Genomic DNA, 19,222 nt, shown 5'->3' on the forward strand with positions numbered 1-19,222 from the left:
TTGATTCTCAATTATTTAAATTGGTTGTCTGAGGTGGTGGATTTGGGTAGGGGGTAGGGAAGCACATAATATATTAAATGAAGTTTTGTATATGGAGATATTGAATGCTTAATGGTGCTTAACATGGGTGAACAAAAAATTCCTGAACATGATGATTTAAAAATTATTTAGCAGAAGTTTAAGAATAATCAGAATGCCTTCTGGTTATAATGGTGTGGTGGCAATGGTTTGGTTTCAAAGTTAGAGTGCTCTAAAATATGTGAAAGTTGCTTTGTCAACAAAATAAATGATGGGGACTGTTGCTGGGGCACATTAAAATTATTAAAATTATCTATACAGAGAAAGGGTAAAATAGTGACTGTCATTAACATTATTGGACCATTTTTATAGAAGTTGAAGCAAAAGCAACCAAAATTAGAACATAAAAAGGTGCCCTTACATAGGGAAAATGTACCTCCTTACATGTTGCCCATTGAAATAATAAAAGGCCATTATTACTTTCAAAACAGTTTGCCACCTTCACTATTCTTCATATTTGACCCATATAACTTCTTCTATTTCGTAACCTCAAAAACTAGCTTAAAGGGAAGAAGAGTTCCCCAAATGAAGAGCACTGTAATAACTGAGTATTGTGTGGAGTTTGAAATAAATTTCTTTATGAGGGAATTAAATATCTAAGATCTCATTGGACCTGATACATTGACCTCAATGGAGATTTTGTTGAGAAACAAATTTACTTTCATAATTTTACTTATTAAGCTTTATTTTAATGAGCTTATCATTCCACCATTTTATAAAAATGTCTGTCATTTGGTTGCTGTAAGTAATTTTTAGGAAACTGGAAATCATTTTATTTAAACAGTTACATTAATTCAGTTGCAAAAGTCACACCAAAATAATTACTCCATGACAGTGCTTACACTAAAACTGAGGACCGTGGGTGCAAGTTCTAACAGAGTTCAAAAATGTTGAACACGCAGTCTCATGAAAATACTTTCAGTGAGAGTGGGGATATGGTCTATAAGGATATTTATTTTGAAATTACTATTAGATCTCTTGCTCTTATGACATGTACCAAGTGTGCCAAATCAGCGAATTTTGTGCTTGTTGAAATTGGCACATAATATTAATTTTAACGGTAAGCTTACATTCAGCAATGTTTACATAGAAGAAAAAGTATAACTGTAATTTAGCTTGTCATTTAAAAGATTTTGATGGCAGTTTATTGATGTAGTTCCCTATTTTTACATTGAAGTTGCGAAACTAGTAGCAGTTTCTGGAACTACTGTACGAGCAAGAGTTAGTGGCAAAATATTGTCTACTAAATGTGACGGTGGAAGAAAAATGGAAATTATAGATACTGTAAAGGACAATAAAGAGGGCTGTTATTTGTAGGATAAGGACGAGTACCTTGAAAATGATCACTGAACTTCCTTGTGAGCACTTTGTCAGTAAAACTATGTAATGGGTAATACATGAACAATACATTCCTCTTATTGCCAAACCTCTTATCAGTGAGATGACTATAGTTACAGACTCCAGTAACACATGCTGCCCAAAACTGAAGCCATCAACTGGTGGAGATTTCATATTCTTGAGGAGAAAAACCTTGTTTCACAAAGCGCCTAGCATCTAGCGCATGTTGGTCTATCGATAGTTTAGATGATTTCGAAACGCATCCCTATTGGTTTTTGAACACATTCCAAGTTGATTTCTGAATGAATTAGAAGTTGATATTTGAATGCGTGCATAGTGTACGTGAAGTCTCTGCCAGGGAATCCATCTAGTGATAAACTGTCTTGCAGACAGGAGGGGACGGGGTTATTCGAGCGAACCGGAATAAAGCCGAATGGGTGAATGTCAATCGCTGTTTGTTTATGTGATTGACTGGGTTTGCAAATGATGAGCGTTGTTATAATTACCAGCGAAATCCAGGATTCAGACTACCAGAGTGGAAATAAACTCCTAACAGGAATAACAGGTATGAAAGATTACGTGCATCCAAGAAAATGAAATTCTTAAAGAAAATTTTTGGCCAGACCACTACACTAGTAGCGGCCAGTTGTACAGACCCCTGTAGCAGCTGCCTTAGTTCTATTCTGGGAGTAGCGCGGAAAACTCGTAGTACGAACACGTAATGACGCCTAACCGGAGAATAATCGCGCTGGATAACTAAATCGGTAATTCTGTCAGGGTTAGTAGAGTTAACCGGAGAATGAGTTTTGTCAGTGGTAGGAATAGTTACAGAATTAGTGATGAGAAGATTGTTAGAATGAGGAAGGAGAAGAAACAGGGACATCATACAAATTATGTAAGAATATGACAATTCCGAATTTATACAAAAATTTCGTACTACTACTTTTCGATCTCATACTTGAGAAACTGGAGCATATGAATGAAATGTGAAACTATTTCCTAACATAAACCTTTTTGCTTGCTAAATTGGCACTTCATATTGGTACTTCGCGAATTATATTGTGTCGTATTCTAAGCGTGAGCATTATTACGCAAATAGTCTCACTTATTTGGCTTGTGTTAAAATTGCTGCAGTATTAGAAAGGCCTATTTTCTTTTATCTAGTAGACAGTGACAAAATAGACGTAATCAGATTGAGAAACCACACCAGCCTTGGGTACAATTTGTTTTAACGGTTTTTTCAGTATCAGACAACGATATTTCGATTTTTCATGTAGCAAAACGTTTGACGAATTTTGATGGGGTAATAGATTCTTTCGCAGAAAGGAAAGCAGGCCATGTAAAGCTGCAGCAACATTAGACAAAAAAAAAAAAAAAATGCTAGGAGCTAGGGACTGAATAAATGCATACTGTTTTGCTTGCCTCTTGTCTGTACTGGTTTTATGTATCCTATATTTAATTTTATGTCACAGAGAACAGTAAGTTATTAGCTAATAGGCAATAAAGAGTCCAAATTTTCTGAAGAATTATTGTTCTTCCAGTTACAAATAATCCCATGCAGTATTAATTGCGAGAGGTTTTTTAAATATAGAAGAGGGGCGGGATGTCAAACTGGCCGACTGGAAGCAGGAGAGGCACCACAGGACGTTTTAATTTCCGCTATCCTGAATATAGTTTGATGGCATCCACTACAAAATGTACACATTTGAGTTCTACATTGTGAAATACAGTGACGTGCGGTAGAAGAATGCTATGTCAAGAAGAGTGGCACTGCACTTTGCACACTTAAGACCAAATAACACTTCTTACATTTGCTCGAAGTCATATGTTTCATGCATCAGACTCTTCAGAAAGATGTGCGTTGCAAAATAAACATATTTTTGAAAAGTCTTTTTTTTTTTAATTTTTAATGTCCTATATCGTAGATCCGGGGCTGTTGCGCAGAGCAATCTGAGTTATGTGGGGGGGAGGGGGCAGGATGCAGTCTCCACGTGATCCGTGTTTACATTTAGTGATTTCTGTGGCTGGGAGCTATCAAGTGAATACATACATTCACAAAATTACGGAGGGCTAAAATATATTATTAGTTTCAGATTTTATTTTATTTCCACCTTTCTTATAGTCAAGCATTAATTGCCTTGCAGAACAATGAAGTTATTTTTGTCGCTTTGCTAAAGAAATTCGACTTTTATTTATCATCTCCGCTGAGACAAACAATTTATTTGAAACAAAGTGTTTAATTCCACACTATTGGCTAGTTTCAACTGTTAGCTGCATTTCAAGTGCACGTTTTCATCTTCTAGCACGTATGGCATTGTGCCATAATAAAGAACCAAACATGAGATATTACAGTACTGGTACTCCAAGAAAATTTACATCTCGGAAACTACACTGAAAAGCTTGATATCAGATCAAGGTCTACTTTGTTGGGAATCCGGATATACGAATGTGCACTTTAAGGCGAATTATTCATTTCAGTATGGTCACGAAATTCCAACGCTCTTAGAGTATCCTCTGATGTCTTGTTTCTTTTATGACATAATTTTAGATCTTTTAATGTTTTACACATAGGAACATACGGGCTTCCTACGTCATCGTAGCTGTGCAAGTGCGGTGGCACCTCTTATCTCGCTCTCTCTGGCAACTGATGGAACAAATCTATTTCTAACAGATCGCGAGAAAATATTGCGGTTTGTGGTTTGAAAAGCATTATTTTCGAAGTAAATTTCCTTTTACGCAAGATGAACTATGTGCGAGAATGAACGATGAATTTCTTAAATCACAGAGCATTTGACTCTCATTTAAAAGTCAACTCTTTGATGACAAGCCATTCAGAAGAATTTCGAGCCCAGAAGATCAGAGATTTATGGCGGTATTAAACATTTTACTGGCAAATTTGTGTGATGTATCTTAAAGTGTGAAACGCGCAAAAAAATCAACATTTTATGTGAAAGCTTAGCTTCTCTTGTAGCTTATTAATCTTAGAGAGAAATATTGCATATGAAAGCTTTGTTTTCTTGTAGCAACACTATGTATATTAATTTAAACGATAAACTTTTCCTGATCGTGTGTTTGTGCTACTTAACAGTGATGTTGCTATTGGCTGACTACATCAAGTGTCCTATGCTCTGCATATCCGCTGTCATCGGCTGGCGAGATCATGTGACATGAGCTATGACTGACTCACAAACGCGCATCGCAATCTCGATTTCAGTTCTTCGGAAAGTAACATGCGGTGTTCGGTGGAATGTGAATTTATACATTCGTAATACTTACGCAGCATACATTTTGCTGCACATCGAAGAACATTCCAAAACATGTTTTTTTTCCCCTGTGTTTCGTTTTATAAAGTTCCGGGAAATTATAAGCCGCTGTATAAAACCATAACCATTCAAATGACTGACAAATTTTTACAGTTCTGAGGGAAAATATACTCTCACTTAACACGAAAAAAGTGTATTTTCACCCGGGAGAAAGTATATTTTTAACTGGGAGATCCGGGATTTTTTTTTCCTTGTCCACGTATACACCCTGTTGGAGTAGGCATAGGATTTTTAAAATCACAGTAGGTGACCTGCTGATAGATTGGCACTCTTGACCTTCTATTTATTTGTTTATAACTTTTTAATGTGTTCACCTACCCTTTTTTTAACTTCATGTATTCAGTTTATAACTCTTTTGATGGGTACAGTGGACAACAAATCTAAATAAGTGTATTGTACTTTAGTTTCTAAAAATACAACAGCACAAATTCCTTCTGTTTAGGAAGTCAACTATGCAGCTCTGTTCCATTTAATCTGTTTTGGACAGTAGCTCGTAGTATAACATCTTTCCCCAATGGAGTTTTAAGGAGCATTTTATACCCAACACAATGGATTAGGTAGAACAGCTTGGACAACCATCGTGCGTTTACTAGGTTTTATCAATGAATATCCATGGTTGATGCCAGGAAAAATTCTTTTTAAGAAATCACATATAACCTTAATATCTTGTATACGGATGTTGACTGAAAAGTTGATGGCTTCACTTCTTCTATATGGTCAATAAGTTCCCAGCAGAGCTTAAAAAATTTTGCACATTGTATCACAGATTAATGCAATGTAGAAGCATCGGTGTACACATTCCTCAGGCATTTATAAATTCATCATGGTATGTAGTCATTTTTTCTCAAGAATTTTGTCGTCAGATGATATGTTCACTCTATGACCTATGACCTCCTTTAAACTAGAAATGTTGCTTCCTTCCATGCCATAGAGATAGAAATGGATTGGGTTGTTATGGCATTACTAATCCTATCCATGTTCAGTTTCTTATCCCACCAATGCAGCAAGCTGTGCCAAGAGAAAATGTTTTCTTTTGTTTTTCTCTCGAGCATAGCTCTTGGCATTGATTATTTAGATAGATTTGTCATATGGCAGATTCACTGGCTCTACTTGCTTCTTGTAACTGCAATAATTCAATTTCCACCCAGCATCATATATGTTTTTTGTGTCCACTGTCTCTCCACATTCCTGTGTGTTTAACCTCACCATCCCCCTTCATTCAAGAATTTCATATTTATTTTTTCTCAAGGCAGAAAATATACCACTCAACTGCAGTTTCTTCCTATGAAACTGATTATATATGAATAAAAGGTAATAAACTTCTGCCACATTATAAAATGTTTTTCCAAAGTGTACACACATATTCAACTTGCACCAGTCAATTGGAATTGGCAAAAACTCATGGAATATATGCCAAAGTCAGATTCAGTATGCTATGCAGAATTGTGTTGATTTTCTAAACAAGATATCTCATAGACATGATCCATATCTAGCTTGTATAATGGTACCTATAGATGTGAATTGCTTGAACTTCTGGATATAATTGTATCCTGCCATTGATCTTCCTCTGAAGATCCACAGATTTGACCATTTTAACCTCCCTATGGTTGCTGGCTTCAGAGCTGCTAACCAAGCAAGATGGCACAGTGTTTAGCACACTAGACTCCTATTCAGATGGCAGTGGCTCAAATTCCCATCCAGGCATCCAGATTTAGATTCTCCATGATTTCCCTAAATCACTTACAGCAAATGCTGCTCTTTCAAAAGGGCACAGCCGATTTCCTTCCCTGATCCGAGCATGTGGTCCATCTGTAATGTCCTTTTGTCAACAGGACATCAAAGTCTAATCTTCCTTCTTTCCTTCCTTCAAACCTGCCCTTGAGTGTAACTTTGTTATCATTGTGCAACAAGTGCAGTTTGTTGTCAAAATGTTACTTTCACATGTTACAGGCCCATCCCATTTCAATGGTCACTCAAAATCGGCAACTGTTCCACAACTAGCCACAATTTGCTACCTCCTTGTACACAAGAATTCCCCATGTACATCTTCTGCTGATGCTAAACATTTCGTCTACTATTGCCACAAAGGATACTAAGATATCCTTCTGAATCACTTTAAGTAATTTCACACTAATAATCTTTTCATCTTTGAAGAGAAACATATAAGGCGGAGGGATACGAGAATTAAATTGCTCATTTTATATCAATCTTTACATGTGTCACTTATAAAGAACTTTCTAGGAATTCGTGTATCTTCAGTTCATTGCCCAGGTTTCCATACTTCAGTGATTTAGTCATCACCCGAATTCTTGTTGTCATTATTATCATCTTTAGCCCACAGATTGCTTTAAGGCAGCTTTCCTTGATACTCTCTCCTGTCCAAGTTTCTTCATCTCCACGTAACTATTGCAATCTACATCTACTTGAAACTGCATGTTGTAGTCAAGCCGTGGACTCAATTCACATTTTTTATTCTCACACTTCTCCCTCCCATGCCATATTAACTATTCCATGATGTCTTCTTCTGTTGCTGTATATTTCAAAAGTTTGTTTTCCTCTTTCTGTAGTGTTTATTGCCCACAAAATTTTATAGAACGCTACACTCAAGACAAACACTTTCAGAAAAGTCATCCTAGCACATAAATTATATTAGATGTTAAGTTGCAGATAGGCACAACAAAAAGACTGTTGAAAAGTGAGCTTTTGGCTAACAGGGCCTTTGTCAAAATTACACACACACACACACACACACACACACACACACACACACACACAAATTCAACTCATAACACATTGACCACAGTCTCTGGCAGCTGAAGCCAGATTCAGGATTTTGACAAAGGCCTTGTTGCTCGACAGCTCACTTTCTGACAGTACTTTTGTTGTGCCTGTCTGTGACTCAGCATCTCCACTATATAGTGAGTAGCAATTATCATTTTCATAATACTGTTACATTCCATCCTGGATTTTCTGTTGTTTGGTATTAGATGTTAACTTATTTGTCCCATTCATGAAAAGTTTCCATTTCATTGCCAGTCTGAAATTTATATCCTCTTTACTTCTGACATTGCCAGTTATTTTTATGCCCAAATAGAAAAATTCTTCTTCTCCTTTTAGTATCTTATTTTCTGATCTGCAATTCTGATAGATCTCTGTTCTTCAGTGCGTGTCAAATCCCAAAAACATTGTAATTTGAACTTTTATAATTGCTTATCTTCACAATTCAGTATTCTCTCTTATACACCATTTGCATTCACGGAAATATTTGCTTAGAAGATTATGTGTTACATAAATATGCTGAACTTTTCCCCTTGCCTTCACTTTGGGCAGTAACTGCACATTTGTGGGCCATAAGCAGAATTTCTGCATTACCTAAGTGAACCGCAAAGTACTTACTGTTCTTAAAAAAAAAATCAAAGTAGTGCACTTTTAATTACATAATAAGATCCTGATCTGGAATATGCCATGACACTAGTTGTCCAGGATGCATATTTTGTGAATCCATGCCTTGACGTGCAGCCCACGCTGTAACCATTCCAATTTCAACATCGTGTTCAGTTACTGTTCTCCACTACTCATTTCCCTGCTATTTTGTTTACATTCTAATGATGATGGTATTTTAATAGCTGTCATGTGTATTCTCCTGCCTTCCCACCACTTTTCGAGTCCCATTACATACAAACTCTATTTGATCAAAAAAGATCCGTGTGTAGAATGTATCTTTCAGCTGATGGTCAGCCACTGTTCAGATCTTTTCATCAGTATGATGACCACTGATCTGTCCATTGAAAAAGTTTTAGATTTGATTTAGTGTAAATTAATAACTAGTGTATTCTAATTGATATACAGTATACGGACATGTACAAGACATTTGAATTCCATATAATCCCCCTCCCCCGCTTCTTTCTTATGTTTCACTTATGTAATTTTAGTTCTTAAGTTGTAGTGTGCTTTAATTAGATATCCACCAATATTCCAAACTTTTATTTGGTTTTACATTTTGTTCCAAGTTCATAGAAGAAAGACTTGATATGCTCAATAGTGGCCTTGGATTTTCTGATGAATTTGAAATGGAAGCGTGTAATTATTCTGGGAAGTCAAGTTCAAAACTGAAGCAGCAGTACAAAGATTGGACATCAACAATGAAAAAAGAAGGAACTGCCTTTTTCAAGACTGTCAAGAGCAAGGTAACAAGTAGTTGTAATGCACAGTAATTTTATTTCCTGTTTTGTTTTGAAACTTTTATTCGTCGAAAAGAAGCAGAGTTAATGTTTTAATTATGCTGTGCCTCCTTAATGAATGTTAATTTTCAGTTACTATGTACGCTTTCTCGAGCGAGCGCGTGCGCGCGCGTGTGTGTGTGTGTGTGTGTGTGTGTGTGTGTGTGTGTGTGTGTGTGTGTGTGTGTGTGTCAACATTGGATGAGTATTTTAGTTTATGTATAGCATGGTGCAAACGTTGTTTCGTATTGTCACACCTAGTGGTATTTCCACCATATGTAATTATTTATTTTTATGACTGAGCTATGCTAACATCTGTACATATAAACACCTTTAGGTATGAAGTTAAGTTTTAGATTATTCGTTCATTGGTCATGCAGTTTGTGATAAATTTTTACATGAAAGACACACACATATTTATTTGTATGTTTTAAGTCTTTTTTGTCCACCTGCAATTTCAGATGTTTAAATCCTCATCCTCACTGCCTTGATTTTCTTATGCAGTTTGTTGTTATATTATTGCCGTGTCTCATTCTATATCTGTATCAATAAAGTAAGTGCTTATGGAATTAACAGAATATGTGTTAATCATATTATTTTAGTAGAGTTTACAAAATAATTTTTGTTGTTAGTGTTATACCACTGAAGAATTATTCTGACCAAAAATATAAATTTTCATCCACATATGTCATGCTGTGCTGCACACTTTTTATAATCAGCAAATTAAAACAAAATTCTAGTGCACTACTAATGTAAAGTACATTATCTTCTATCATTTCATACAATACATACCACAGAATACAAATAACACATTTTTTATAAGTGTATTTTATACATATAATATTCAGGGGAATCAGTCTTCCCTTTGTGCTCAAATAACATCAACTGGGTCTATATCTGGTCCTTTAGTAGCTGGAGTGCAGGTGATTATGGGGGGTGGGGGGTTGTCTAAAGCATTTTGCAGCTCTAGCATTCTTAAGTTGTGAAAATAAGAAACATTTATCAGAAGTTGAGAAATGTTTATGGAGAAAAATATTGTCAATCAGTGTGCACATTTTTTGGTGAAGTCACTTGTAGGTATTCAGGATAAGTAGGTATCTTCTTTGATTTGACAGAACCATTACATCCTGAGGATGCTGCTGTACTTGGAACATTTATCATTTTTTCCTTTCATATGTTGCAGTGAAGGAACAAAAAGCTTTTATGTAAATGGAGTAGTGTACAGTTAGCTTTGTATTAGGAATCTGTTTGAAGTCTACTGTTTTTATTGATCTACCATTAAATATGACAGACAATTTTGAAAAATATTTCCAGATGACACTAGTCTTATTTTAAAAGAAGATAATTTGTTTAGCAACTGTGATAGAAGGCAATATCTAATGATTTATCACAACATTATCACAAGACTATATAAACAATCAGTGCAGGTGAATGCTGAAAATTGTAAAGAATGGAAACGTGGTTGGTTGGTTTTTATACTAAAGCCAACCTTAATGTGGAGTAATGAATGTTATTCTTCCTTTTGAGCAGCTGTGGACTATTTACAAAAAAAACTTCATGGTGGAACAAATGTACTGTGAAGTAGAAATTGGAATGCCATACTCCTTAAACAGATGTCTAAAAGATGACCTTGGGTGTGCACCACATATTGTTATTATAACATGTCTTTGAGAAGAAATGATAACTTTTCCCTAAAGAAAAGTTTCCCCAGAAAATTATTCCACATGATGTTATTGGATGAAAATATGCAGATTGTCAAGTTAGTGATTTGTTGCTCCCCAAGATTTGCAATTATTCTAATTCAAAAATGAGTGTTTCCCAGATTAGATTAGATTAGATTAATACTAGTTCCATGGATCATGAATACGATATTTCGTAATGATGTGGAACGAGTCGAATTTTCCAATACATGACATAATTAGGTTAATTTAACAACATACTTAAGTTAATATAACAACTTTATTTTTTTTGTGTTTTTTTGTTTTTCTTTATTTTTTTTTTTTTTAATATTTTTTTTTCTTTTTTTCTTAATTTATATGTAAAAATTCCTCTATGGAGTAGAAGGAGTTGTCATTCAGAAATTCTTTTAATTTCTTCTTAAATACTTGTTGGTTATCTGTCAGACTTTTGATACTATTTGGTAAGTGACCAAAGACTTTAGTGCCAGTATAATTCACCCCTTTCTGTGCCAAAGTTAGATTTAATCTTTAATGGTGAAGATCGTCCTTTCTCCTAGTATTGTAGTTATGCACACTGCTATTACTTTTGAATTGGGTTTGGTTGTTAATAACAAATTTCATAAGAGAGTATATATACTGAGAAGCTACTGTGAATATCCCTAGATCCTTAAATAAATGTCTGCAGGATGATCTTGGGTGGACTCCAGCTATTATTCTGATTACACGCTTTTGTGCAATAAATACTTTATTCCTCAGTGATGAATTACCCCAAAATATGATGCCATATGAAAGCAATGAGTGAAAATAGGCGTAGTAAGCTAATTTACTAAGATGTTTATCACCAAAATTTGCAATGACCCTTATTGCATAAGTAGCTGAACTCAAACGTTTCAGCAGATCATCAATGTGTTTCTTCCAATTTAATCTCTCATCAATGGACATACCTAAAAATTTGGATTATTCTACCTTAGCTATATGCTTCTGATTAAGGTCTATATTTATTAATGGCGTCATACCATTCACTGTACAGAACTGTATGTACTGTGTCTTATCAAAATTCAGTGAGAGTCCGTTTACAAGGAACCACTTAGTAATTTTCTGAAAGACAGTATTGACAATTTCATCAGTTAATTCTTGTTTCTCAGGTGTGATTACTATACTTGTATCATCAGCGAAGAGAACTAACTTTGCCTCTTCATGAATATAGAATGGCAAGTCATTAATATATAATAAGAACAACAAAGGACCCAAGACTGACCCTTGTGGAACCCCATTCTTGATAGTTCCCCAGTTTGAGGAATGTGCTGATCTTTGCATGTTACGAGAACTACTTATTTCAACTTTCTGCACTCTTCCAGTTAGGTACGAATTAAACCATTTGTGCACTGTCCCACTCATGCCACAATACTTGAGCTTCTCTAGCAGAATTTCATGATTTACACAATCAAAAGCCTTTGAGAGATCACAAAAAATCCCAATGGGTGGTGTTCGGTTATTCAGATCATTCAAAATTTGACTGGTGAAAGCATATATGGCATTTTCTGTTGAAAAACCTTTCTGGAAACCAAACTGACATTTTGTTAGTACTTCATTTTTACAGATATGTGAAGCTACTCTTGAATACATTACTTTCTCAAAAATTTTGGATAAAGCTGTTAGAAGGGAGATTGGACGGTAATTGTTGACATCAGATCTATCCCCCTTTTTATGCAAAGGTATAACAATAGCATATTGCAGTCTATCAGGGAAAATGCCCTGTTCCAGAGAGCTATTACACAGGTGGCTGAGAATCTTACTTATCTGTTGAGAACAAGCTTTTAGTATTTTGCTGGAAATGCCATCAATTCCATGTGAGTTTTTGCTTTTAAGCAAGTTTATTATTTTCCTAATTTCAGAGGGAGAAGTGGGTGAGATTTCAATTGTATCAAATTGCATAGGTATGGCCTCTTCCATTAACAGCCTAGCATCTTCTAATGAACACCTGGATCCTACTATATCCACAACATTTAGAAAATGATTATTAAAAATATTTTCAGCTTCTGACTTTTTGTTCGTTAAGTTTTCATTCAATTTGATGGTAATACTGTCTTCCTCTGCTCTTGGTTGACCTGTTTCTCTTTTAATAATATTCCAAATTGTTTTAATTTTATTATCAGAGTTGCTGATTTCAGACATGATACACATACTCCTGGATTTTTTAATAACTTTTCTTAATATAACACAGTAGTTTTTATAATTTTTGATAGTTTCTGGGTCATTACTCTTTCTTGCTGTCAGATACATTTCCCTTTTCCGGTTACAAGATATTTTTATACCCTTAGTAAGCCATGGTTTGTTACAAGGTTTCTTACGAGTATATTTAACTATTTTCTTGGGGAAGCAGTTTTCAAATGCATTTACAAAAATGTCGTGAAATAAATTATATTTTAAATTGGCATCAGGTTCACGGTACACCTCATCCCAGTCTAACTGCTGTAGGCTTTCCCTGAAATTTGCAATTGTTAAATTGTTGACTGAACGTACTACTTTGGAGGACTGTTTAGTATTGCTGAATGGAGCTATGTCATATATTGTAACTAGCTGTGCAGCATGATCAGAAAGACCATTCTCAACAGGCTGAGCATTTATCTGGTTAAACTTATCTTGGTCTATAAAGAAGTTATCTATCAGTGAGCTGCTATCCTTTACCACCCGAGTAGGAAAATCAATAACGGGTGTCAAATTGAAAGAACCGAGTAATACTTCAAGGTCATTTTTCCTATTACTCTCTTTCAGAGAATCTACATTGAAGTCCCCACAAATAATAATTTGCTTCCCCCTGTCTGACAGATAGCACAACAAGGAGTCCAAATTTTTCAGAAATAGATGAAAATTTCCTGATGGGGACCTATATACAGTTACAATTATAAATGTGCCTTTATTTAATTTAAGCTCACAGGCGCATGCTTCTATATGTTTCTCTACACAAAACTTTTTTGTTTCTATACTTTTTGCACAATGACAACTTTTGACATATATGGCAACTCCTCCTTTCTCCATATTTTCTCTCATTACATGTGCAGAGAGCTTATAACCACTTACATTTACCTTATCCATATCAGTAACAATGTGATGCTCAGACAGGCATAGTATATCTATTTCATTCTCAGCTTCTAAATCTTCCAAACAAACCAGAAGCTCATCTACTTTATTCTTTAAACTCCCAATATTTTGATGAAATATACTTACATTATTTTTAATTATACTTTTATGAGAACCTTTCCTTATTCTAACATTTGCAGTACTCTCCTGTCTGAGTTTCTCATTGTGCTTAGGCCTAGTTCCTATACCAGTGGTCACATGGTGTTCAGAGAGGCAGATTATGTCAATTGGGTTGGGTGACTTTAGTTCATCAATGCAATTACCTAGGACTGAGATACAACTTGGTGGAGATAAAATTTCTGGTGATTGGTGAAAATTTATAATTGATAGCTGTGATTGGTGATCCAATGTGCTAGAATTGTGCTGTTGAATTTCTTTCCTAAACTGAAGATTTGTTTCAATCCTGACCTCTCGTAGAACTTGACATCTTTCTGTCTTACCTATCCTAAAAAAGGTGCTGCTCCAACACCTGTAACCACTGGTATTTTACCATTCATGGCAGTGCCTCCCCCCCTTAAATTTCCTGCTATTACCCCAGCCAGTTTCCCCTTCCCTTTCCTGTTGAGATGTAGGCCGTGCCTGGTATAGTCCCACCTACTGAGATAATCAACAGGAACCACACCAATATGAGCCCCCGCACCCGACACAAGCAGCCGTTCCAACTCCAAATTAACTCTCCCAACAGAAGAGTTCAAATGAGGCCGGTCATGGCGTCTCAGGACAGATACAAATTCAACATTGGTGTGTCTCGATGCCGACGCAATCTTTACCAGGTCACACTCTATACTGTACCCAGGATCTCTGTCGATGCTGTTCCCTGGCCCTCCCACAATAACCACGGTGTCTTCCCTGGTAAATACTTTACAGAGTGAACCTAAATCCTCTGTCACCTGATCCAGACTAGCACTTGGTTTGAAAAAATTTGTGACCTGGTATTCTGGTCCTAATTCCTCCTGCAGAAGTTGGCCTACACCTCTGGCATGAGAACTGCCTAACAACAAAACTTTCTTCCTTTTCGATGACTTTCCTACATTCTTTTTCAATTTCCTATTGAAAGTTTGTTGTGTCCTGTCTACACCTACCTCTGCTTGAGGCTCATCAGTTTCTAACTGAAGCAACAGGTCTAACTTATTTTTGACATTCACCACAAAACTGTCAGACTTAGTTCTAGGCCTGTTCCTTCTGCTACCTGTTGCCACTTCCCACCTCTCTTTGCCCTTCTCCCTTCTTAACCTGTCCAGATCTTCCCTAGCCTGATCTGGCTCAGCCTGAAGGGCAGCAATTTTCCCCTCCTGTTCCACTATCTTCCTATCTCTGCTGCAAATCCTACATAACCACTGATGAGCCTGATCCACTTTCCCAACAGTCCCCCCAGTGAAAAAAACTACTGCATCCATCACACCAAACCCCGGAACTAACAATTCTACGGCAAGTCAGGCACTTCTCACTCATGGCAAAAATAATACTTTAGCTAGGATAAATCAATTAAATTACCGAAAATCAAAAAAGACGTTACAAGAATTAAGCCTATTCACAAATGTATATAAGCAAGTTTCTGATTTAAAATTCCGCTGGTTTTCTGAGATCTGTATTAAAACAACGAAGGTATGCGCTATTTATTATATATTTCACTCGATAGAATGAAAAAAGGGCAATTAAACGAGATACTTTAACTTTGATTCTCCAAAAACGTTACGAGAATAGGCCTATAAACAAATGTATATAGGCAAGTTTCTGATATAAAGTTACGCTGTTTTTCTGAAATCTGTATTAAAACAATGAAGTTATACGCTATTTACGGTAGTTTACTTATTTGTTACCGAGAAACTAGTTAAATTACCTTGAAAGAAGAAACAAACACGTTTACAAAATTTAAGCCTAAGCACGACTTCGCGAAGTTACGATCTTTTCGTGTTTTCTGAAAAAATACGCAAATAAAAGTCAAACCTTTAACGGCAAGACTAAACGACACACTAATGCACGTATTTAATTTGTTGTCAGCGTTAAACTAAATTATATTCCTGTCTAAATCACTTAACTTTCTGGAAATGGTTTCTGGCGTCACTTACTCGGCGGCCATCTTGGAACAGACACAATGTGGACACCAAAAAATTTTGAAGTTTCCGCCCTATCTACTATTTCCTCACCATGTGTCACACTTATCATTGGTGCAGTACCTCTAGATGTGCAGATCTGAATATGTTATGTCTTTTTAAAATTAAGGGTGAGACCACTGATAGAAAACAAATCAATGATATATTTAAGAATATTGTTTAACATTTTTTTTCTGTATATATGTTTGGTTTGATGATGATATTAGTGTCACCTGCAGAAAGAACTATTTCTGCTTGTTGTATATTAGATGGTCAATCATTTACATATTTGAGGAACAATAGTGTACTTCAAATTGAGCCTTGGAGAACCCCATAAGTGATTTCTCACCACTGAGAATAATGTCCTCAGACTACAATGATTGAATTACTAAGTACAACTTGCTGCATTCTTTTGGTTAGATATGATATCCATTGGTTGGCTATACCATCAATCCTACTAAAACTTCAGTTTATTTAGGAGAGTACAGTGATTGTGAATCAGTGCATAAGATAGGTCACAAAAAATACCAGCCAGCACTATTTTATTATTTAATGCTTGTAAAATTGAGGGAGTGAACATGTAAATGGCATTCTCAGTAGAGCAACTCTTTTGAAATCCAAACTGTGGTTTGCCGAGGATATTATTGCTTTTCAAATGAGATAGTATTCCAGAATACATCTCCTCTGCAAAGATTTTGGAAAATGATGTCAGCAGTTAAACATGTTTGTAGTTGACATCTGTCCTGTCACCTGTCTTTGACAACAGCATATTTCAGTCTCTCTGGAAAGATGCTTTGAGTTAGTGATGCATTACATATTGCAGATAAGACTAGGCCAATTATATGGGAACAAATATTTAATACTCTGTTGGAAATACTATCAAAACTAGATGAGATTTTATTTTTGAGATGATGTATAATTTTCTCAATTCCAGGTGGAGAAGTTGGTCATACATTCATATAACTGAATTTTATGATAGTTGCTGTGATTTTTCTCTTGAACTGTTTGTCCATATACTTTCTACTATATTTAAGAAATGATTATTAAATATATTTGCTCCTATCTTGATTTTAAGACTGATATCCATCACTGTCTCTGAAATACAAAGAATTTTTACTTTCCCTTTTGAGTTTGCATTCACAGCTCAGAAAAAGGCAGCCATCAGACCATTGTTTTTAATGCAGGCTGTTGTTATAATATCTCTAAATTCTAATTCTGAAATCATTGTATATTTTCTTAATTTTGGGATTTGTTGTTAATAGTATAAACTCATTCAGGAGAAGCTGCAGCATCATTTCAGCAAATGGTAGCCCAACATATGATTTGCACATGGGTAATAATTTGTTTGCCAATGTACAGAAAGGTTGCACTATTATACAGATTCAGTTTTCTGTGGTCTTCCAACAGAACTGAAAAAAATGTATTTTGAACCGCAAATTTTCACATCCAGTAAGTCTTCCTGGTGCTGCACACTTTCTAATTTTTAAAAGATTCTTTTCAGTAAGTCTGAAAATTTTGCTATAATATGATACGTATATGTGTATGCTCTCTCCATCATCTTGTTTTTGTATTTTTGTAGTGATGCATTCCATGACTGAATTTCTTTGCTCTGTGTGGTAACACACAAAAAATGAAACATGAATAAAAAAAAGCAGTATTCAGCATTCTCCATGCATCTCACACATAAAGCATCTCAAATTTATTCATCACACAGAAAATTTATTTATAACAGTTCTTTTCATGCAGAACATCTTCCACTTTCTGCAAGAAATTGCCAATAATTGTGCATCCACTTCAACATTTAATGGTTGGAATTAATTTACTGATGAGTTCATTGACTTCTGAATTAAGAAATTAATTCAGATTTAAAGTGATGTGGGACATTGCTTACCATGATATAGGTTGTGTCTATATCTACATCTGTTTGTGTTTGTGTGTCTATCGACCTGCCAGCGCTTTCGCATGGTAAGTCACATCATCTTTGTTTTTAGATATATTTTCCTGCGTGGAATGTTTCCCTCTATTATATTCATATCATTAATTTGAACCCAACAATTACGTTTGTTATTGTCACTGTTGCATTTCGAAATCTTTTCTGTCGTCTTATTTTCTCTTTCTGTTTTTGCCAGTAGGTTCACTTTGTATTCACCTTCTCCTTTTTACCATAATCTACTATACAATCTTATCCTGCCTATATATACTCAATAATACGTAACCCACTTCCAAACCATAACCAAAAAAAATTTTTTTTTCCACTTTCAACACTACCACTGCTATAAAATCCACCGTTTCTAGTTCACAAACAGTTCCTTTCACCTATTAAACAACCATTTCGGCTGGTTCTAATAACTTTCGCTTTATTTCCATTTCCGTTTTTCCCACATCATTGATCATTTTTAGCCGCTTCCCACAGGTTTTAATGTCATTATTTCTTCGTCAGACAACTGTTAGCCTCGCTCTCATAATCTGCCACCACAAAACCACTCCTTTTAATACATTTACACGTAGTTTTTTCGAAATTTTCCCGAATTTCTCCACCCTTTAACGTGTTTTGGCGGCAACACAACCACCTAACCTTAATGCACATCGTTGTCTACCAACCCAAGTTCACCACAGGATCTACACAGCCCAGCTTTAACCAACACTTTTTCACCTTTTTTCACACCAGATCTCCAGTTGCTTTCTAGTTCACCTTTATCTGTCCCCATATATTTTCATTTTCATTTTTATTTTCATTTGCATTTCAGCCTCATAAAAAAGGTCTCTTTTTTCCCCCCTAAGGTAAGTCTTTCTGCTCCCGGGATTGGAATGACCCCTTACCCTCTCCCTTAAAACCCACATCCTTTCGTCTTTCCCTCTCCTTCCCTCTTTCCTGATGAAGCAACCGTTGGTTGCGAAAGCTAGAATTTTGTGTGTATGATTGTGTTTGTTTGTGTGTCTATCGACCTGCCAGCGCTTTCGTATGGTAAGTCACATCATCTTTGTTTTTAGATATATTTTTCCTGCATGGAATGTTTCCCTCTATTTTATATATATATATATATATATATATATATATATATATATATATATATATATAAAATAAAGATGAGGTGACTTACCGAACAGAAGCGCTGGCAGGTCGATAGACACACAAACAAACACAAACATACACACAAAATTCAAGCTTTCGCAACAAACTGTTGCCTCATCAGGAAAGAGGGAAGGAGAGGGGAAGACGAAAGGAAGTGGGTTTTAAGGGAGAGGGTAAGGAGTCATTCCAATCCCGGGAGCGGAAAGACTTACCTTAGGGGGAAAAAAGGACAGGTATACACTCGCACACACGCACATATCCATCCACACATACAGAC

The 19,222-nt window shown here is 35.7% G+C and overlaps 1 protein-coding gene across 2 annotated transcripts in view; it reads left to right on the forward strand.

The window, feature by feature from the left end:
- LOC124612451 (DENN domain-containing protein 1A-like) overlaps positions 1–19,222 on the forward strand; it is a 292,617-nt gene that overhangs the window by 161,121 nt on the left and 112,274 nt on the right. For both annotated transcript variants that reach the window (XM_047140674.1, XM_047140675.1), the window contains exon 9: positions 8,750–8,926. In XM_047140674.1, coding sequence (XP_046996630.1) covers positions 8,750–8,926 — 177 coding nt within the window. The remainder of the gene's footprint in view (positions 1–8,749; positions 8,927–19,222) is intronic.

Source organism: Schistocerca americana, chromosome 4 (genome assembly GCF_021461395.2).
Source record: "Schistocerca americana isolate TAMUIC-IGC-003095 chromosome 4, iqSchAmer2.1, whole genome shotgun sequence".
Lineage (NCBI taxonomy): Eukaryota > Metazoa > Arthropoda > Insecta > Orthoptera > Acrididae > Schistocerca > Schistocerca americana.